The sequence below is a fragment of the Eupeodes corollae genome, chromosome 1 (assembly GCF_945859685.1).
Source record: "Eupeodes corollae chromosome 1, idEupCoro1.1, whole genome shotgun sequence".
NCBI classification, from domain to species: Eukaryota; Metazoa; Arthropoda; class Insecta; order Diptera; family Syrphidae; genus Eupeodes; species Eupeodes corollae.
In genome coordinates this window covers 12,834,386-12,857,621 of record NC_079147.1, presented here as the reverse complement: position 1 = coordinate 12,857,621, position 23,236 = coordinate 12,834,386, and the positions used below count along the sequence as shown (strand labels likewise).

General features: G+C 37.7%; 1 protein-coding gene across 1 annotated transcript in view; it reads right to left on the bottom strand.

Annotated features, from left to right (window-relative positions):
• LOC129942476 (allatostatin-A receptor) overlaps positions 1 to 23,236 on the bottom strand; it is a 62,582-nt gene that overhangs the window by 11,330 nt on the left and 28,016 nt on the right. Inside the window, exons 2-3 of the mRNA XM_056051452.1 lie at positions 19,530 to 19,805; positions 19,234 to 19,392 (exon numbers count right to left, since the gene is read on the bottom strand). Coding sequence (XP_055907427.1) covers positions 19,234 to 19,392; positions 19,530 to 19,805 — 435 coding nt within the window. The remainder of the gene's footprint in view (positions 1 to 19,233; positions 19,393 to 19,529; positions 19,806 to 23,236) is intronic.

Genomic DNA, 23,236 nt, shown 5'->3' with positions numbered 1-23,236 from the left:
AAAATCTTTTCTTTCTACCAAACTGAATCAAACCGAAGGTGAAGCAATTTATCCAACTGCATTATATCTAGGAAGATATGGCCAACCTATAATATAACCCGTACAAACGATCTTCTATGTAGGCCAAGGCAAGACATAGCCAGAATTGTTGCGATTTGTACCGGACATTGGCCTGTTCATGCAGAGAAGTTGGGTATCTCTTACAACACCTTTTGCCGTATAAGCTGTAGTGACCAAAGAGAAAGTAAGACCATAATCCGCTGCAAATGTCCTGCTTTGGCAAACACCAGAATGAAATGCTTTGGAAAAGCTTCTCTATCAATCTAACCCTTTCAATCCAAGGTCAAACGAGTTTTTGGTATCAAAACGGCGCACTTCGGCTGTAATTGGATCTCAGGCTAGGTTGCCTTGAGATCGGCATTTCTACCTACCTAACCTACCTAATTTTCTTGAGCCCTTCCTGCATTTTTCTGCATTATTTTCTGTATACAAAATTATTTGAAGTCGATATCTCTACTGGTTCTTAAGCTATGGACGACAAAAAAAACATCGCGAATGTACCGACGTACGTACACTCGCAGACATCTTTCCAAAAATCTCTTATATCGACTATAGGGGCCTTAAAACATCGCGTCGAGAAATGACAAAATTTTCAATGCGACAAATCGGAACTATTACAACAACTTCCTATGGAAAGTTAATAAATTATAGCTCGAATTATAAGTTGTCATTCTGCCCAAGAGAATTTGAAATTTTAAATTAGGGTTGGGCTTTGCAGCAAAGCTAAACATAAAATGACAGAAAACACAAAAAGAGAAACTTCGTAAAGAACGTTACAAGGTTTAAATAAAACATGCAGCCAAACCGACTTCCAATGTCGTATTGCCCAAATTTATGTATATGACATAAGGCAAAAAAGATTGTGGGTGTTTGGGCTATGTTAGACGCGTTTAAACAGTGAGGTTTGTTTGGGCTAGGTGCGAACTTGGTTTTCTTTGCTTTTTGACAAAAAGACCTAACGCCATGGAAATTAAAATTTCCATCAAAGTTTTTTCAAATTACTTCCAGAGAAACCTTCCATGAATAATTTCACACATTTGTAGATCCTAGTTAACTTAATTTTTGTATTATTTGCTATGGAGCACCCTTTAAAATGATATGCCTGAACTACGTCCCTGCTTTGAATTATATTTGTGTTGCATATTAAAGGTAATGTACAAAACTATACATCAGCTTTTCAGGCACAACCCCCAAACCTAAGTGATTTCTAACAATCGACTTAATCAAAATACGTCATCGCAATCAACATCATGTTTGTACATACGTCAAGCTGCTGCACTTCCGTAGTTTTATTTTAATCATTTTGCTGTACACTTGTTTCCCTTCAATAATCCATCATCAAAATTTATATATTTTAAAAATACATCAATGAGTTTCCAAAAATAATTTTCTTGCCTTTTGTTTTGAAAACTTGTACAATCCTCTCTGATTTATATCTCAGTCTATCAATAAAATGGCAAATAGTTCCATCATTTTTGCAATGAGTTGCAAAATATTATGCAGAACCTTGTGTTGAAATTTGAAATTTCAAAAATAGAAAATTTTGTAATTAAATTGTATACATCATAACGGTAAAATTTGCATGGATAAGGCAAACGCGGGAAGCGCTTTATTTTCTTTATATGAAAACAATGCAGTTGCATTGCATCCCAACCGAAGCCCAATGTCGACATTGCCTCCTGTCACCTCCTTCACCGCCTTCCTCGAATCATACCGTAAATAACGTAGATACAAGTATAAACAATACATTACATCGTCTTGATGAAATATCCCATTCGGATAACGGCAAATGAAAACAAGCTTATTTCGGTAGCACTTCACTGTTTACAGAACACTTTAGGTGTATTTACTTTCAAGACATATCGGATTCAGAGCAAACAACCGATTGTTGCTTTAAACACAATTTTGCGCTAAGAGATTTTCAAAAAACAGAAAAAAAACACATCTACCTACAATTTACATATAAATACCATTCGGAATACGCCTATCAATCCGCTTGCATCACCACCGACCGCCGCCCGCCACAGCACAAGTCTATACTTTTAGATAGATATGTAGGTATACCCCTTGTCGTCGTGTCGTGCGTCGCGTCATAGCATTTCAAGGGATGGAAATGTGGAAAGGAATGGATCCTATCTAATTGAGCTATAAAAATTCAATCACCCACACGTTCTATTCAAATTACGAATCAATGCAAACAATTTTGTGCCATTAATTAAAAACGAAAACCTGCCCGCAACTATACTGATACTGACGTCACGGCAGCGGTGCTAGGGTTGTGGTACCAGAGGAGGGGTATTTAGGCAGTGGCGCTGGCACGGGGCGCAGGATGATTTACAAGCTATCGTATTGTATACATACGAGCCAATGCCACACGCTCTCTTCACCACCTTTTCCGATGATACGCATAATTAAAATGCGATGCCGTTGTGTTCGGTAAACTATTTTACTGATTCATGAATTCGATGCGAATCTCATAGGTTTTTTTGTAGGGTTGCCGTTTTGCGAATTTTTGAAGCTCTACAAAATTAGTTGCTGGTAAATAAAATGGAAGACAAAATCATCTACAAGTTCAGAAGTCCTTAGTTTAAAAAAAAAAAACTCCAAGGACCGTTAATATGACTTTTTAACTAAAGCAGAACTTATGGGACTCAGAACATGCAATTGAAATATTTTTGAACCATGCCGCTGATGAGAATGATTTCGAAGGTTTTTGTCTCATTCCATTCAGAATTTGTATATGTATGTTTTGAAAAAAAAAAGCTTTAAGCAGTCTTTTCATCCAACTTATGACGTTACACAGAATAAGCAGTTTTTGTATAAATAAAAAAAAACAGATCGAATATTTTTCAAACAAGAAAAAAAATTAAATTCAGAATTATTTTGAATGACGAAAAAATACTTTTTAACTTCCTATAGGAAGTTATTGTAATCGATCCGATTTTGTCGAATTGAAAATTTTGACATTTCTCGACGTTTCAAGGTGCATAGAGTTGAAATGAAAGATTTTTAGAGACATGTCTGTGGGTACGTGTGTATTTTATATTTTAACGTGATACGAAAACAGTAAATTTTTGGAAAAAAAAACAAAACGGTTTTTATAAGTACCTAATAAAAAAAAGAGGCTGGGATGCGACCCACAATGATAACTTCCCTTCCCGTCTGTCGATTTGTCTTACTTAAAAGTTTGTCTATATGTACTGGTATCAATTTTTACCAAATTTGCGTACTATTTTTTGTAGATTTTATTTTTTATGAAAAAACGGACTGTTGGATTTTTATATAAAAATTACTGAATATCGAAAACAATATTTTAATTTTTGAACAAATACTATTCTCACAAATACTATTCGTTTTTACAACAACAATTATATTTTTGGAAAGATAAAAGAAGTTTAAAGCCAATGTCTACAATTTTTGAAAACATATTTGAGACGAAAATCATTTTTTACCAACTTTTGTTATTTTTTTGTAAAAAAAACTGTCAATTCGATTTTTTTTTCAAAATTTTACTGAATGTTGACAATAATATTTTTGAAAGATAAAATATCTCAAAGTTTTGAAAAGATATTTAAGTCGAAAATAAATTTTTACCAATTTTTATTAATTTGTTTTTAGGATTTTATTTTTTGTAAAAAAAACTTTCAATCCGATTTTTCTCAACATTTTTCAGAATGTTTAAAACAATATTTCTTATGAGATAAAATAAGTTTGAAGTCTAAATTTCAAGTTTTTGAAAAGATATTTGAATCGATATTCAATTTTTACCAACTTTGAGTAATGCTTTTTTTAGATTTTTATTTTTTATAAAAAAAACTATCAATTCGATTTCTCTCAAAATTTTATCAGATGTTATTGTAATCGGTCCGATTTGTCGAATTGAAAATTTTGACATTTCTCGACGTTTCAAGGTCCCTAGAGCCGAAATAAAATATTTTTATCTCACAGAAAATATTATTTTCGACATTCAGTAATTTACTTATACAATTCCAAAAGTCAGTTTTTTTTTCAAAAAAAAAATCAAATCTACAAAAAATGCTACGCTAAATTTTTAAAAATATGTTTTGGACTAAAAATCTCGTTAATTAAGATATATTTTGAAATCAACTATTACATCATATGCAAAAATTTTAAAATTGTTGAGAAGAATTCAACTGATGGCAAATTTTTTAACAAAACACGAAAACCTACAAACTTTTTAAGCAAGACAAATTGGCAGACGGAATGGGAAGTTATCAGTATGGGTCTTATCCCAGCCTCAAAGTGGAGGTCCTAGAGATAATCACCTGAGGCACAAGCCATGATGACCAGTGTTATAAGTGCAGTGGTCTAAATTGACAGCTGTAAAAGTGGTAGGTATCAATGGTGACAGATTTCAGAAGTGGCTGAAAAAGTTTCGGGAGTGAAAACGTTAAATTTGAAATAAAAAAAGGTATTGATCTTGAAAAATTATTTCTTACATTGCAAAAAATTTATTAAAAAAATGTGAGAAAAATTGTCTTAAAAAGATCAACTAAGAGGGAAGATATGGCAATAGAAAAAGTTGAAAACAATCTTATTTTCGACTCAAATAGCTTTTCAGAAATAAAAAAAAGGATTCAAACTAATTTTATCTCACACAAAATATTGCTTTCGACTTTCTGTAATTGTTTTTATAAAAATAAATTTTTTTTTAAAATTTTATCAAATATTAATAGAAAAATTTTATGTTATACACGTATAAAAATATTCGCATTATACTTTAGTATTTTGTTTTTAAAAAAAGGTCTTAGACATTTTTAGTCGAAAACTATGTTTAAATCAATTTTAGAAGAATTTTTTAAAGTTTTCATTTCTTAGAAAAAGAATGCTAACTGGATTTTCCTTCGAAGAACGTTATCTTCCGTAAAAAATCAAATTTGGCACAAAATGAATTCATCCATTTTACTGATTTCATTTAGCATTTTTGTAGATTCTAAATTTTTTATTACAAAATTTACTGTTGAATTTTCGAAATCTAAAAAACAATATTTTTTATAAGATAAGATTATTTAAAAGGCTATATCTTTAACTTTTGGCAATATATTCGAGTCGAAATGAATTTTTAGCAACTAGTAGAAGTGTTATTTTTAAGGTTTTTATTTTTTGTAAAAAAAACGTTGCTTCGATTTTGTGTCAAAATGTATCAGATTTTAAAACATTATCTTGTATTGCTTTTTATCCTATTAGAATATCTATTCTGGTTCTTGAGATATGGACTACGAAAAATGATATCCCGAACGTACTGACGTACAGACATCTCTCTAAAAATATTTGATAAAGATTTTAGTGCCTAGAATTTAAAAATGTTCAATTCGTTAAACTAGTTTGATACAATTGAAAAGAAGTTGTCACAAAATTGATTTTGAAATAAGTTGATGCATAAATTGATGACAATTTCGGAAGTCTTGTTGGGACCAAATGTCGCTAGCAGATTCATTTTTAAAAATGGCAAACCCTTGCTCATTGCAAAAGAGATAACGACCAAATTGATGTCCCAGAATTAAAACAAAACACTGAGAATTAAGTCTTCTATGAACTTCGCGACCAAATTGAATTGCATTTATAGTCAATTTCTTCATTTTGGAACAGAAATGTCAACACAGTTTCACATTCTTAACTGTAGGACCATAAACAAAAGACACCGCAACTTCTCATTCAGTTTAAAAATACCCTTTAGTCATCACCCGAAAGAAAAGTAATTTTGAATTTTTTGTTAATGTGAACTATAAAGATATTTTTAAAACATGCATTTTTAAATAATTTGTTTAAGTTAAGGCTTTTACTTCTATACAGATTGTGGATGACTTTTTATTCGAAAACTTATATAAAAACCGATCCTGAAGAAAGGAGACCCTCTAAACTGCACCAACTATAGAGGAATCAGTCTACTTAACATCGCCTATAAAATCTTCTCTGCAGTAATATGTGCTCGTCGAAAGCCCATCGTTAACAACCTGATCGGTCCTTATCAGTGTGGTTTCAGACCAGGAAAGTCCACTATTGATCAAATATTTACATGACGGCAGATCCTGGAAAAAACCCATCAACACCAAATCGACACCCATCATCTTTTCATCGATTTCAAGGCCGCATATGACAACAATTTCAGCGACGCGCTGCATAGAGCCATGTCTAGTTTTGGCATCCCTGCCAAACTCGTTCGTTTGCTGCTCCATAAAGGTTGGAAACAACTTAACATAATCTTTCGATGTCAAAAAAGGTTTTAGACAAGGTGATGCGCTGTCATGTGATTTTTTTACCATCGTGCTTGAAAGAATAGTGCAGAGCTCACACGTCAACACTAGAGGCACTATCTTTCAAAAGTCTGTCCAATTACTGGCATATGCTGTTGACATTAACATAATCGGAGAACTCAGCGTGATGTCAATGGGGCTTTTGTGAGTATTAAGGCAGAGGCAGCAAAAATTTGTTTAACGGTTAATGATGGCAAAACAAAGTACATGCTGTCATCAAGAAAGGACATACAACAGCGATGTCTTGGTCAAAATGTCACAATCGACAGACGTAACCTTGAGGTAGTCAAGGACTTCGTCTACCTAGGCTCCGCTGTAAACGCAAACAACAAAACCAGCGCTGAGATCAAACGCAGAATAACTCTTGCTAAACGTTGTTTCTTTGGGCTAAGAAAGCAATTGAGTGGAAAAGTCCTCTCTCGAGGGACCAAAGTATTGCTATATAAGACCCTTATCATCCTCGTCCTGCTATACGGCGCAGAAGCATGGACTGAACACCTTGGGTCGTTTCGAGCGAAAAGTTCTTCGTGTGATCTACGATCCCGTATGCATCGAAGGGGAGTGGAGGAGAAGATGGAACTACGAGCTGTACGGATTGTACAGCGACGTAGAATTAGCTAAAAGGGTAAAAGTGCATGGAAACCAATGCTCCGGCCCGGAAAGTCTTCGAATCCACACCCACAGGACAGCGCAGTAGAGGAAGACCGCTGATCAGGTGGCGCGCACAAGTGGAAAGTGACCTCAGCCAACTTGGAGCGCGAAATTGGAATGATTTAGCTAGGGACCGAGTTAGATGGAAAAGTTTGTTGGGTTAGGCCCTAGTTCACACAGGACTGTAGCGCCATCTTAACTAAGTAAGTACATGAGATCGATCTCATGTCTTCTGGAAGCGAAAATGAAACTGTAATTATAAACAATAATTCTGACGACATTAGTAAATTTCTAGTAACTGAAACAAAATAAAGTTTTACTGGAGAAGTGGCAGTTACCAGTTTGCTATTCTTAAAATTATAGAAGAATTTAAAAACAAATTTAGCTAGGACATAAGTGAACAAAAATTACTAAAAAGTGTCAACAAATAATTCTTAAGGAATGGGAAAAAGAATTGCAAATTTTGATGCTTGTTAATTGTTCATCAGTGTTGCCCGTAGCCTGTATTGAATGGGTTCCTTTGCGGTTGACGTACTCTTCCTGATGATAGAGATATTTCCAATTTTTGTTGCGACTTGCTGTACCACCCTAGATATCGTTGATTGATTGATTGACATCTATGCCTTCACCACCGCGTGATTCAAGGGTTCACCCCAAAAACTCATCTGTCAATAATTGCGCACCTGTTTCACTAAATCTTTACAATTTTCGAAAATATTTTATCAACTGAGTAAGAGAAAGCCATTCTCAACAATTGTGAGATCTATCTCATGCAATCAAGCGTTTGCTCATTTTTTTGCATATCAATACTAGATACTAGAATACTTTCTCATATAGAGCTTTCGTAGAGAGATCGATCTCAACACCTTGAGTTCGAGCTCACAGCTTGAGATCGATCTCGGTCTCTGTATTTTTTTTTGCATACAACTCTAAGAATGTTTTTAGAGCTTGAACTCATCCTTTTGCATATGACCCGGTATTTCTCGGACTCAGTTCACAAAACAACGTATAGATGGCCGAGTTTATTGTAAACTATGTATGTTGGACAAAGAAATTATAAATATAAAATGTGCCCAAATGGTGAAGATTTTCGTCGGTAGTATCGCTTAAGTAAAGTGTGCCGTTTTTGACCGAAGAATTTTTGGGTTCAAGCTCAGAAAAACGCGGTGGTTCCTTAATATCAAGAAAAAATAAGAATCTTTTTGCGATACGTAGAAGACCCCGAATTCCAAACTGTAGTTGGGGAGGACATTGTTGTTCATAAATCAACTGTGCCCAGAATTTGATATAGTATTCCTACGAATTGAAACTCACACAACGCAAAAAGATTACAAATTATACTAATTCCGAGAAAGTGACGTTTTGGTTTTGATAAGATAAGCAGAAGTCTCGTTATCTCTCATCTCGGCGAACCCTATAAAGCCCACTTGATTTTGAACTATCACAAGTTGATTTAAATATTTTATGCAAAAGTTTACACTTGAGTTTATTCTTCATTTGATTGATATCTAAAAGAAACAAAAACGCCTAAAAAAACATAACATTTCACTGATGGCAACCCTACTCATGTGTGAATAAATTAATACTTACATTAGATTAGAGTGCTAACAGAGCAGTTATCACCGAAAAGCAATATTAATTATTTGTGATATGATTTTTTTCGTTGATTCTCTTGTTTATTACTTTTATTTCATGACCTCGATTATTTTATTAATCGTCTACCCTGCTTCGTACCACTCGCACTCGACCTACCCCCAACTCCAACCCCCACATAATATAAATAAACTTCATAACATGCAATATGAGTTGCGTTGTGCGTCTGATGCCCCATAATTGAGATACGAAAATATTTTCCAGCACACATTGTACTGAGTGTGACGCGGACGCATTTCGCATAGAATCAAATTATTTTTAGACTAAACGAAGGGGGCGGTGGTGGGGGCAGCGGCGACAACGAAAACATTGCTACATATTTTTGGTGAAAAAAATACTTCGCCACGAAATAGTGATTAAAGTTTTTGACGATAATAATCATATTTTTATTTCCCAGCTATTTGTTTTTACTTTTAATTTTTAGATAGTTATTATTTATTTTTAACCACAATGTTTAAATTACAGAGAAAAAATATTATTTAAATTAATATGTTGCAACAAACTATAAATTTAATTCAGGGATAATTGATATTCGATTGAATAATGAATAAACACAAATGAAACGAAACGCACAGATTTAGTTGAAAAAAGTTTTGTGATAAATCATTTGAGAACCTGGCATGAAATTCATACAAATATAAACGTGGCCAAGAAAATTAAGATAAATTGTTTAGTTTAGATTTATAACTTTTGTTGAATGTTGTTTTTTTTTTAGTTTTTGTATTGTATTAAGAGCTTAATAATAATATTTAGTTATTAGTAGACTATTTGCTACAATGAATTATGGTTTGTAAATTTAAATAAAAAATAAACATATTGTTTTGTTTCCGGGAATAGTTTGTCAGAAATTTGGTTATTCAATAATAAATACGGCACAATCAGTTAGATTAGGAAATGTAATACAAATGTGATAAAAATAATACTCAAAAATCATAATTTTTGAAAGAAGTGAATTTTACGTTAAAAACACGCAAACTGTTTTTTTTTGGAATCAAAACTTTAACTGTAGAATGAAAATGTGCATTTGGGAGTAAACGTACTGTTTTTATGTTACCTAAGTGGGTTATATGATGTACAAATGGTAGACATGTGCATTCAAGAGGACACAAGCGTCCACAGGTTTTTCTCAAAACCCACCTCTGTCTATCAACTCCTACTCTCACCTCCCAGCGGTGAACATCGGGTGCCTAGTACCTCAACTGGAGATTGGGTTCCAACCCCAGTGGAAAGTTGTTGGGGGCAGCAAACGAGAGAGGGGGGGAGAGGTGTTTCCACTAAGGCACCTCTACTTATCCAGGCGGCAGCGGACGAATTCTCGAGATAGAATCAACGTTGGCGTCTACAGTTCCAGTAAGGTCGAACTACTTAGTGAACACCTTATAGGGCTTCTTCGACATATTCGGAGCCCAGGCCTATAAGGAGCGGTTCATCCGGCTCCCCTTCCTTGGAGCAGTGCCCTGGCTATGACATTAAAATTGTCTTAGGAGATTTTAATGCCAAGCTAGGAAGAGAAGACATCTTTGGTGGCATAATCGGGAGATACAGCCTGCACGACACCACCTCCGACAATGGATTCAGGCTGGTCGATTTCGCTGCGGTGCGTGACGTTCTGGTAGCTAGTACGCAGTTCACACATCTTAATATCCACAAGGGGACATGGAAATCTCCTGATCAATCAACCGTCAACCAGATTGACAACATTGCGATCGACGCACGACACTTCTCCAGCATCCAGGATATCCGAACATTCCGAGAGGCCAACATTGACTCGGACCACTACCTCGTTGTAGCCAAGGTACGGCTACGGATATCCCGATCCAAGCCAAAACAAGGAAGTACTGTGAGAAGATTAAACGTTAGACGGCTACAATCGCAAGGGACTGCCATGTCCTTTTCCGATGGAGTCTCTAATAACCTCCTAAGGAGTCCTATGCTTCCTGCATTAAGCATTGAAAACCAGTGGCAACATTGCCTTGCAGCCATCAGAGATGCCGCCTCTGAAGTGCTACGTTTCACACGGCCACCACAGCGAAACCCCTGGTTTGACGACGAATGCCGGCAAGCTCACGCAGCGAAACAAGAGGCATACAAAACGGCGCTGCACAAAAGGACTAGAGCTGCTCGCGAGCTCTACGAGCAGAAGAGGAGAGATGAACACCGAGTTCTTAGATGGAAAAAAAGAGAGCATGAGAAGCGCGCGATAGAGGAGGTAGAGGGATGTCACAACAGGAATGAGGTTCGTAAATTTTACCAAAAGGTAAAAAAAACCTCTCAAGGGTACCAGCCACGAACCGAAGGCTGTAAAGACGATCAGGGGAACATCGTAGTAGAACCGCAGTCTTTGTTGAGAATATGGAAAGACCACTTCTCTAAATTATATAACGGCGATGACGAACCGAATTCCGCTGTAAGGGAGATAGAACCACTCAACCTAGGCGACGCAGATCAACAATTCCGCCTACCCGACCTTGACGAAGTGAAGATAGCTATATATAAACTGAAGTCAAACAAAGCTGCTGGAGCTGACGGCATCGCTGCCAAGCTATTCAAAGTAGCAGGCGATGACTTGGTACGGAGCATGCACCAACTCATCTGGAAAATATGGTCGGAAGAAAGCATGCCCGATGAGTGGAATCTCAGCATAGTGTGCCCGATACATAAGAAAGGAGACCCTCTAAACTGCGCCAACTACAGAGGCATCAGTCTCCTTAACATTGCGTATAAGATCCTCTCTGCCGTATTATGTGAACGTCTGAAGCCATTCGTCAACAACCTGATTGGTCCTTATCAGTGTGGCTTCAGACCAGGAAAGTCCACTACCGACCAAAAATTCACACTACGGCAGATCTGGGAAAAAACCCAGGAACTTCAAATCGATACCCACCATCTCTTTATCGATTTTAAAGCCGCGTATGACAGCATCTATAGGGAAGAGCTCTACCGAGCAATGTCTAGTTTTGGCATCCCTGTCAAACTTATCCGTTTGTGCAGAATGACGATGAAGAATGCACGCTGCTCTATCAAGGTCGGAAAACATCTTACCGATGCATTTGATGTCAAAAAAGGTTTTAGACAAGGCGATGCACTGTCATGCGACTTCTTCAACATCGTTCTGGAAAGAATTGTGCAAAACTCAACCGTCAACACTAGAGGCACAATCTTCCAAAGATCCATCCAATTACTCGGATACGCAGATGAAGGTGGGTTTAGTGGTCAATGAGGGCAAGACCAAGTATATGCTGTCATCAAAAAAGGACACTGAACGACGATGTCTTGGACAAAACGTCACCATGGACAGCTATAACTTTGAGGTAGTTAAGGACTTTGTCTACCTAGGCACCGCTATTAATGCAGACAACAACACCAGCGCTGAAATCAAACGAAGAATAACTCTTGCAAATCGCTGCTTCTTTGCACTTAGAAATCAATTGAGAAGTAAAGTCCTCTCTCGAGCATGTAAAATCACCATCTATAAGACACTCATCATCCCGGTTCTCATTTATGGCGCTGAGGACTGGACCCTGTCAAAGAAAGATGAGAGCGTCTTAGGATGCTTCGAGAGAAAAATTCTTCGGGTGATTTTTGGTCCCGTACGCATAGATGGAGAATGGTGGAGAAGATATAACGACGAACTGTACGGGCTGTATAGCGACACTGACCTAGTTAGCAGAATTTAAGTCCAACGGCTAAGATGGCCGTAGAGCGGATGGACATCAACGCTCCAGCCCGGAAGGTCTTCGAATCCAATCCCGAGGGACGGCGCAGTAGAGGAAGACCGCGACTCAGGTGGCGCACGCAGGTGGGAGAGGACCTCAACCAACTTGTCGTGCGAAACTGGAGACAGCTAGCTAGGGACCGAGCTGGCTGGAGACGCTTGTTGATTGAGGCCCAGGTCCGCCCCGGACTGTAGCGCCACCTTAAGTTAGTAAGTAAGTAAGTGGGTTATATTTCAAGGGCCAATGTACATTATGAATAAAACACATATTATTGGGAAATGTCGGTCTTTTCTTAATGGTTTGATAATTTGGTATGGTTCAATTATGTTTCGAACAAAATATCTTTGAAATGGCTGCCTTAAACTTGCCGGCACACCTCCATCTGATGGTCCTAATGTTCGATGACGCTGAAATTCTATGCATTTATGTGACGAATTAAATCAACCTTTACATCTTTAATTGTTGTTTTCAAATATTCCCAAAGAAAAAAGTCCAAATCATATGATCATGGCGGCCGATTGACATCGCCACCATGACACGGCCATTGAATCTGTCGTTCAATAGAGCCATTGTGTTACGTTCGTTAGGGGCACCATCCTGTTGAAACCACAAATCGTCTACATCTATTTTTTCCAATTCAGACCATAAAAAGATCGTTATATTCTCCCGATACCAAAAACCATTCACAGTAACTGCCCGGCCGGTTTCATTTTGGAAAAAAGTAAACCACACCAAACAGTTGCTCTTTGTGGGTGCATTCGTTTTCCGGCAATCACTCTTGGATTATTATTCGACCAAACTTGAAAATTCTATACTTATTAAAGAGATCAATAAGGTGAAAATGTGCCTCATCACTGAAAATGATTTTCTTCAAAAATTTATCATCCACTGTTGTCATTTCTTGTCACCATTCTGAAGTCAAAAGGCATTTAGTCCTTGAGTCAATTGCAACTTGTAAGCGTGCAAATGCAAGTCTTTATGCAAAATGTTCCTCAACGATGAGTCTGAGAGGTACAATATTTGGGCATGACGAATAGTAGAGGCTCTTCAGCCTCACTTCCGCGAACAGCAACAAACTTTTCTATAGTACGAGCATGTTATTTTAACATAATTATCACCACTATTTATATAAACGGTGATTTTTTAAGAGCTTGAGAACTTTTTTAACCATCGATTCTTTATTTGAAACGTTAGATTCTTCCATGACATTTACTTTTTGAAGATAATTTCATTTAGGTGATCCGTTCGGAAAGTCCAATTTTGGGTAACTTTTTCGAGCATTTCAGCCGGAATAGCCCGAATTTCTTCGGAAATGTTGTCTTCCAAAGCTGGAATAGTTGCTGGCTTATTTGTGTAGACTTTAGACTTGACGTAGCCCCACAAAAAATAGTCTAAAGCCGTCAAATCGCATGATCTTTGTGGCCAAATTACCGGTCCATTCCTTGAGATGAATTGTTCTCCGAAGTTTTCCCTCAAAATGGCCATAGAATCGCGAGCTGTTTGGCATGTAGCGCCATCTTGTTGAAACCACATGTCAACCAAGTTCAGTTCTTCCATTTTTGGCAACAAAAAGTTTGTTAGCATTGAACGATAGCGATCGCCATTCACCGTAACGTTGCGTCCAACAACATCTTTGAAAAAATACGGTCCAATTATTCCACCAGCGTACAAACCACACCAAACAGTGCATTTTTCGGGATGCATGGGCAGTTCTTGAACGGCTTCTCGTTGCTCTTCACTCCAAATGCGGCAATTTTGCTTATTTACGTAGCCATTCAACCAGAAATGAGACTCATCGCTGAACAAAATTTGTCGATAAAAAAGCGGATTTTCTGCCAACTTTTCTAGGGCCCATTCACTGAAAATTCGACGTTGTGGCAGATCGGTCGGCTTCAGTTCTTGCACGAGCTGTATTTTATATGGTTTTACACCAAGATCTTTGCGTAAAATCTTCCATGTGGTCGAATAACACAAACCCAATTGCTGCGAACGGCGACGAGTCGACATTTCACGGTCTTCAGCAACACTCTCAGAAACAGACGCAATATTCTCTTCTGTACGCACTGTACACATTCGTGTGGTTGGTTTAATGTCGAATAAAGTAAACTGAGTGCGAAACTTGGTCACAATCGCATTAATTGTTTGCTCACTTGGTCGATTATGTAGACCATAAATCGGACGTAAAGCGCGAAACACATTTCGAACCGAACACTGATTTTGGTAATAAAATTCAATGATTTGCAAGCGTTGCTCGTTAGTAAGTCTATTCATGATGAAATGTCAAAGCATACTGAGCATCTTTCTCTTTGACACCATGTCTGAAATCCCGCGTGATCTGTCAAATACTAATGCATGAAAATCCTAACCTCAAAGAAATCACCCTTTATAAAATTTGCTATATGTGCTATCATCTTCCTTATGCCCTTAGAATGTCGAAAGTAGAATTTTGTATTAACCTTTCTATAAGAAAAACTTCATTCTTCTTCTGGGTAATGTTGAAATTTGTGTGGTATTGATATTCGAACATCTTACATTCTTCGCTCGAGGTTGGGAACTTAGATTATAAGGCCTTCTACCAAATGAAAGCAGTATCAAGATATTTAATCCGGAAACTTATCAAACAATTTTTAAAAGTCATTTTGTTTATTTTTATTTGCATTCTTTGTAAAAAAAAGTAAAAAATTAATTTTGTGTGGTTAGTACGTATTATAAGCAAACTAAAATGTTATATGAGCTGATATCAATATCAAAAATATTTGATAAATGTGAGACTCAGCTGACATTATTATATAAAATATGTCACAGTTTTATTTAAATATTTGTCATAAACGACATTCAAAAAACGAGTTGAAATATTTTAACTTAAAAAGTGAGAATTTGACCGACTTCGTAAATCAAGAAATCGGAACAGTGGCAGTGAGAAAATATTTCTTCTCCAATTCCAAGTGCTTTTCTAAGGATTCGACACTATCAATTTCCCGTACCTACACCTTTTTTTTTGGATCATGACTTTGACGATAAGTGCTGTAAACAAAACTGTACAATACGTTGGAAGTTTCTTTATCGCCAATTAAGTAATTTGTCCAACAATATCCAACGCTGGTATGATCAAAATTTCATTTCTCCTGGGAATGAGAACTATTATGCCAATCAGGGTTAAAATAATTAGACCTAAGGACCCTACATGACCAACAATTACAGCAAAAATACTGCAATGTCCCAAAGGCAGTAAGCATTTTTGGTCATTCGTAAAAAAACATGAGGTATGCCCCACGGCTCTGTTCTATCTCCAACACTCGTTTTCATTTTTTGTAATGATCTCCTGTCTGAAAGTTCTAATACATTATTTCACTGACGATGTTACTCTTAACTTTTTGTACTCGTTTTCAGACTCACATCCCTGATCTTCAGATGGATGAACGGAACTACAACGAAAAATATGATAGGATCATTAAATTCTTACCAAACTGAATAAAAACATTGTTCCAAAATCCAATGCTGCCTTGTATCGTTAAAGCGAGATATACCCCCCTTGCCATTTGTTCATAAATAGCACTTGCAACGAGGAGACTGAATATACTCGATCGAACCACCTCTTGTGGAACGATCACATACACGATGTCGCCAAAAATGCGGCAAGATGTTTGGGTTTTCTGAGGTGATGCGAGAAGTTTTTCTCCCCCTCGGATCGGGATGTTATTATTCAAAACGAGAGAGGTCTTTCTACTAAGGCACGTCTCCTTATCCAGACTTATCGACTTATTCGAAGCCCAGGCCTATAAAGAGCGGTTTTATCCGGCCTCCCATCCTTGGAGCTATACTAAGAATCTGGCCCTCCGGGTTGGGATTTGTGCCGTCGGGGTGACTTCCTGGCCACGTAAGAACATCGTTGTTGCGAGGCACCAACAAACCTCGGATACGGACAGATTTACTGTTGACAACCTACGCAAACGAATTAAGGACAACGAACTTTGGATATGCACGTGGAATGTAAGGTCACTTAACAGACCAGTGGAGGCCCTAGACCGCTATAAAGCAGAAATCACCGCCATCCACAAAATACGATGGTATGGGCCGGGCAAAAAGAGGATGAAAAACTGCGATATTTACTATGGGGACTGCTACCGCGAAAACCAACAACGCTTATTTGGATGCGGCTTCGTCATTAGAGCCAGACTAAAGCAAGAAGTCTTGAGCTATAAGTGCATCAATGAGCGCCTCATAACCATAGGCATCAAGGTTAAATTCGGCAACATTAGCCTGAAATGCGCGCACGCCCCCACATAAGAAAAAGACGACAACACCATGAGCAGTATCCTAGCTACGATATTAAAATAGTCCTGGGCAATTTTAATGAGAAGCTAGGAAGGAGAAGACATCTTTGGTGGAATAATCGGAAAGAAAAGCCTGCAGGACAACACTTCCGACAACGGATTCAGGCTCATAGATTTTGCTGTGGGGCGAAACGTCATGGTAGCCAGTACGCGTTTTCCACACCTCAACATCCACAAAGGAACTTGGACTTCTCCAGATTAATCTACCGTCAACCAGATTGACCATATTGCGATCGACGCCTTCCAGAATCATGGATGTACGAACTTTCCGAGGAGCTAACATCGACTCGGACCACTACCTCGTTGTAGCCAAGGGAGCACTTCGGATATCCAGGCCCAAGGAAAAACAGGAAGGTGCTGGGAGAAGGTACAACGTCGAACGGCTACAATCGGCAGAGATCGCCAAATCCTTTTCCAAAAGAGTAATAAGTAACCTCTCTCGAAGTTCTCTGCCGCCAACACAATGTATCTTGGCAACAGTGCCAAGATGCAATCAGAGAAGCCGCCTCTGATGTGCTGGGTTTCAAACAGCCACCAACAAGGAACTTCTGGTTTGATGACGAATGTCGGCAGGCAAATGCAACCAAACAACGGGCACGTAAAGCGGCGCTGCATAAAAGATCGAGAGCTGCTCATGAGCTCTATGATCAGAAGAGGCTAGAGGAACACCGACTTCTCAGAAGGAAAAAGAGAGGGCATGAGAAGCGTGCGGTCGAAGATGTTGAGAGGTTAACAAGCAGGAATGAAGTTCGAAAGTTTTATGAACAGGAAAACAAAATTCACAACAACAAACCGAAGGCTGCAAGGACGAAAGTGGAAACGTCATAGTGGAACCGCAGTCAATGCTGAGGATATGGAAGTACCACTTCTGCATCCTGTATAACGGCGACGATGAACTGAATTCCGCTGTCAGGCAGGAAGATCCATTCAACATAGACGACGAAAGCCAACAATCCCGTCCTCCCGACTTAGACGAAGTAAAGATTGCCATATTATATCTGAAGTCTATTAAAGCCGCTTGAGCGGATGGCTTGAATACAGAGCTCTTTAAAGCAGCTGGAAATAAGTTGGTTATCTGTAAGACATGGTAGGAAGAAAGCATGCCCGATGAATGGAACCTCAGTATTGTTTGCACGATCCTGAAAAAAGGAGACCCTCTAAACTGCACCAACTATAGAGGAATCAGTCTTCTTAACATCGCCTATAAAATCTTTTCTGCCGTAATATGTGAACGTCTAAGGCCCATCGGCAACAACCTGATAAGTCCTTATCAGTATGGTTTTAGACCAGGAAAGTCCACAGTTGATCAAATATTTACATTAAGGCAGATCATGGAACCATCTTTTCAATTTCAAGGCCGCATATGACAGCATTTGCAGGGACGAGCTGTATAGAGCCATGTCTAGTTTTGGCATCCCTGCCAAACTCGTGCGGTTGTGCAGGATGACCATTGCGCTGCTGCATAAAGGTTGGAAACAACTTAACAGAACCTTTCGATGTCAAAAAAGGTTTTAGACAAGGTGATGCGCTGTCATGTGATTTTTTAAACATCGTGCTTCAAAGAAGGTTTCGGGATTGTCTTTGCTCGAAATCCAAAATCTTACCACAACTTTTAGGTTTTCCTCTATGAACTTTGGGAATAGATTACATATTTTCAAGTTCAATTTGAACAGACGATTCATGATTCTTGAAATTTCCAAATTCCAGATAAAAAAGCACCATAAACAACAAAAATGTAAGGCACAAAAATAAGTTTTTGTGAATTTTAAATAAGAAAGAAAAATATTAGGCAAACATCAAACAAACAAATCGCTCGAAAATAGAAGGATTGGAGACAAATTAGAATTTTTTTTTTGAAATAATTATTTTTAGCATAAGGAAATATCAAATAACTAACAAAACTACTACTGATCTCGATATTTGAGTAACGAATTTTAATCAAAATCATAAACTTTGTTTCTTAAATATTTTGCTATCCTAACTTAACTTTAAATTTATATGCGAACCTGCAATATTTGTTTTACTTAATCTTAAACTGCCTCAGATACTCTCCTTCTTTATTCGTAGTTCGCATTTTTACCTTGACTTTTCAATCATCATTATACAAAACGCCTGCAATAAAAATTCCAAAACTAAACAGAATCAAAAGTGTAGGTGTAAAACTGTTGTATATTTACGATGTAGTATGTAGGATGGTTACCTGTGTTTTATTTATTCACACTAAATTTGTGTCTCATTTGGAATGCAATCAAAGCCGGGAAATACAAATTCCATTCTCATTCGTATTATTTATAATTAATTCCTCCCCCCCATTCTCTTCTCATAGCTGAATCACTCATCCCCCGAAACGCAACCAATAAAAGCCTCCAGCTAAGTCGTGGAAACTATATCAACAAAAACACTTCTTATACAAATATTTCGCACAAATCCCACCCTCCTCTTTCCATCCTCCTGGTTTACCTGTGTTTATCGACTTCAAAACTAACAATTCAACATCATCCCACTTCCATTAACCATCCCCAACCCAGCCTCACATCAACTTACCTTATGAAAAGCTTTACGGAAATTTTCCGATAGAAAAGCGTAGAGCACGGGATTAATACAAGAGCTCGTATACGCTAGCAAGTGCGCGATTATTTGCAAAATAACCGTCCAGGTGGAAGTGGCTTGGTACAAATCGAAACTCTTCAGAACCATAATTATCTGTGGAAAAACAAAAATGAAATAAATATAAACAAAACGTAAACAAATTAAATTATGCTTCGATCTTGCAAATAAAAAAAAAAGAAGTAAGTTTGAGATTTCGAGCGTGGGAACCGAACGGGCCGTGCAACGCATACCTGTATTGGAAGCCAGAGGGAGGCGAATGCAATAACCACCACAACCACCAGCCGAGTTACGCGTTTCCGGCCCCGCTGCGACTCCTCGGACATCTTAACCCCGGCGCCCTGCTGCCACAGGCTCGTTATCATCCGGATGTACAGACCGCTAATTATGATCAGCGGCAGAAAGTAGGAGGCAATCATGAATGTAATGTGATATGTCGACCATGAGATATAATCGTTCTTCGAATCAAATCGGCACAGCAGCCATCGATGGGGCTCGTCCGGAATATCCTGGAAATACACAAATTAGCAAAAGTGTAAACAAAAAGTTTTACTTTTTTTTTCACGGATAGGAATATATATTTTTTATGGAAGATTCAGTGAGCATGATTAATATTTATGGGGGTGGGAGGGGGTGAATTTGTATAACACACTCGTACAGCGCCAATTAGTTAATGGATGGATATACATAGGTGTAGGGAATGGATATATGGATAAAGCTGTTAAATCGACTTTAATCCGTTAGTGATTTCGCTACTTATCGAAATCACTTGTAATTTATGGTAATAAGGGCCCTCGCTAATGCCAAATGGATATGGATATGGATATTGATATGGAAATGGAAGTGGGAAATGGATTCTTTGGAAAAATAACTTTTCGATATTAATCAATTGGACTCAATTGGTTTGTACATATTTGAATGCTCATTCAGATCAACTTGAAAAGATATTTTAATCCTGAGTGTGCGGTAAATACGAAAAGCTATAAATTTATAGGTACATGCGTGAATAGAAACAATCAAGGGCTGGAACAAATTGTGCAAGGTCTCAAATCTTCAAATCTCTATAAAGCTAAGTAACCCATTAGGAACTATTAACTATATTATATTGTGCCATTATGACTCATTTGTTAAATTTATTTAAACGTTATGAAAACAAATGTTAAAGAATAAAAAAAGTAAAATTAATTATAACATAATGTAAACATGCTACAATTTATTCTAGCTTTGAACGTACACAAAACTTTTTCTTTAATTTGACATTCTGTTTAAGTTCAGGCTTTCTCTTTTTTTGCATATTCTCATATCCTCATGTACAGAGATCATGTTTCAAATTTAGGTTAAGAAAAATTCAATTCATTACTCGGCCTTAAAATGTTAAGTTTTCAATTAATAAAAATTGAACTTGTATTTAAATTAAACTTTTGATTTTTTATTTTCCAACATAAATTGGTAGCAGAACATGGTTATTATTTAATTTAAATTGTGTTGTAGAGTTTTAAAAGAGATTAGTAAAGCAATTCAAGTAATTTTCTTTAAAAATTGAGTATGCGACATATTTTCACATATTTCGGAGATTTATGAGGTTAGAGAGTCTTTCCCTTAAGGAGGTAGGTTAGGTTAGGTTGGAGTGGCTGTCCAGATGTCATTGACACACGTAGACCTCAAGGGTCCATTGTGATACCACTAATGAGGTTACTCATGTACTTTTAATAAAGTTAGAGAGACATTTTGTGTCAATCGTTGCCAGTTCATTGGTGTTATCGAAGAAGGGATTACCGAGAAAGTAATTCCTTCTAATGGAGAGTGCTGGACATGTACACAGAAGGTGTTGGACTGTTTCCTCTTCCTCCTCGTCCATGCAGCTTCTACAGAAGTCATTTGTGTAGACCCCTAGCCTCAGAGCATGTCATCCTATGAGGCAGTGTCCCGTAATTACTCAAATTGTAGAGCTTATACTTTGTCTGCTCAGTGATATCAAGCTTTTTGACCGTTCTAAGTCAATACTTGGCCATATTTGCTTGTTTGCTAGGCAGGTGGTACTTTGTGACCATCTAGCATTTGTTGTTTCTAGAGCATATTGATTGAGAAGATATTTGCATGTAGCAAGTGGTGTTCCTATGTTATGTTTTTGTCTAACATGAGGCAGAAGTGTTCCGTTTTTGGCGAGCTCATCGGCTTTGCAATTTCCCGGAATGTCTCTGTGGCCCGGCACCCAAATTAGGTGAATGTTAAACTGTTCCGTCATCTCATTCAGAGATGATCGACAATCGTGGACTATTTGAGAGTTTGTGGAGACAAACGCGAGAGATTTAAGAGTGGGTTGGCTGTCTGAGAAGATTCGTATATCCTTACAAGATATAACGTTTTCTTTGAGCCAGGATAGTGCTTCTTTAATCGCCATTACTTCTGCCTGGAATACACTACATTGATTGGGCAGTCTATAGGATAGACTGAGATTCAGTTGTTCTGAAAAGATACCACTTCCAACTCCGTGATCGGTCTTTGAGATTCTTAAAATCTGCATTGAGTGATGGGCCTAAGCGCATTATTAGTAACATGGAAGTAACAGCATCTAACTTTTCAAAGGCATGACAAGCTTTAAAGGGCCGTTTTGACCACGAGGCCCTCATATTTGGGTCCCATTATTTCCATGCAAGGGGTATCGGGTGGAGGTTCACAAGCCTATAGAGACCTCATCGACAAGGTTCAGGCACACTATAGGTCACTGCTATCGCTACCGCTACCGCTGAAGCTGTGGCGGAGAATTTAATGATTACTCTTATTCTCGGAAAGATTAATATCAAGGCTCAATCCAAGTTGGAAGAACATACAAACGAGAACATCGCAAAGTGGACAAGTTTTACCAGTTTCTTTGAGAAATATGCACCAGCACAAGAGCGTGTGGATCAGACCAGAAAGCAAGCTGGCAAATCACAGGTTATGTATAAACGCCCGCAATAGGGTAAGAAGAGCCATACTATTTTGGTTGCTAGTTTGCATGATAGTAAATGTTTTAAATGTCAATCAAATATGCATGTTTTAAAAGATTGCGCTTAAACCCAAAGAACGTTCAGAAGAAGTAAGAAAGATGAGCGCCTGTGTTGCATGTCTTCAATCAAGGCATTCGTATAGGTTTTGTAAGGGGCGGTGTGAGAAACGCTCAAGGAAGCACCACGCTTTATTGCATTTTGAAAGCACGCAACCTGTTGTTGAATTAGCAAGTATCACGTCACGAAGATCATTTTTTGCATCACAATCTTTCAAAGATGAGCAGGTTCTATTAGCTTCAGGTATTGTGAATGTATTTGATGGAAATGGCTGCGCCACCCCTTGTCACGCCTTGCTAGATTGTGGCTCTACAGATCATTACATATCAGAGAGATTTGCCAAAATAAAAAATGCTAAGCGAATCAAGTGTGATACGCTTATAGGCGGCATTGTAAGCATTGGTGTTTCATCGAAAGGACTCTGTAAATTAACTTTCACCTCCGTTATAAACGACTCTGAGCGATTCGATATTCATGCATCTATTTTACAGAAAATAACAGAGTCGTACCCCCCACTTGCCTTCAGTATTTCGGAATGGAAAATTCCATCTCACGTTAAATTAGCAGATCCGAACTTTAACAGGCCTAAGCACGTTGATCTTTTAATTGGCAGAGGTTTATTATGGAAATTATTAACTGGTGAGCAATATCCATTAGTACCCGATCTCCCTTATATTTGTAGTACGAAGCTTGGATATATTGTCGTTGGATCTATCGCTACATCCCCAACTCTTCTTCGTAGAGCACTTTACTCATCTAGAGCTTCAATCGACAATCTAGAATCATTGAGGCAGCTAGTAGAACGAGCATTTGAAATTGAGTCTTGCACAAAGTATGAACCTGGCTCGTTTCTTAGTCCCAAAGACAAGGCTGTTGAGGACCATTATGAACTT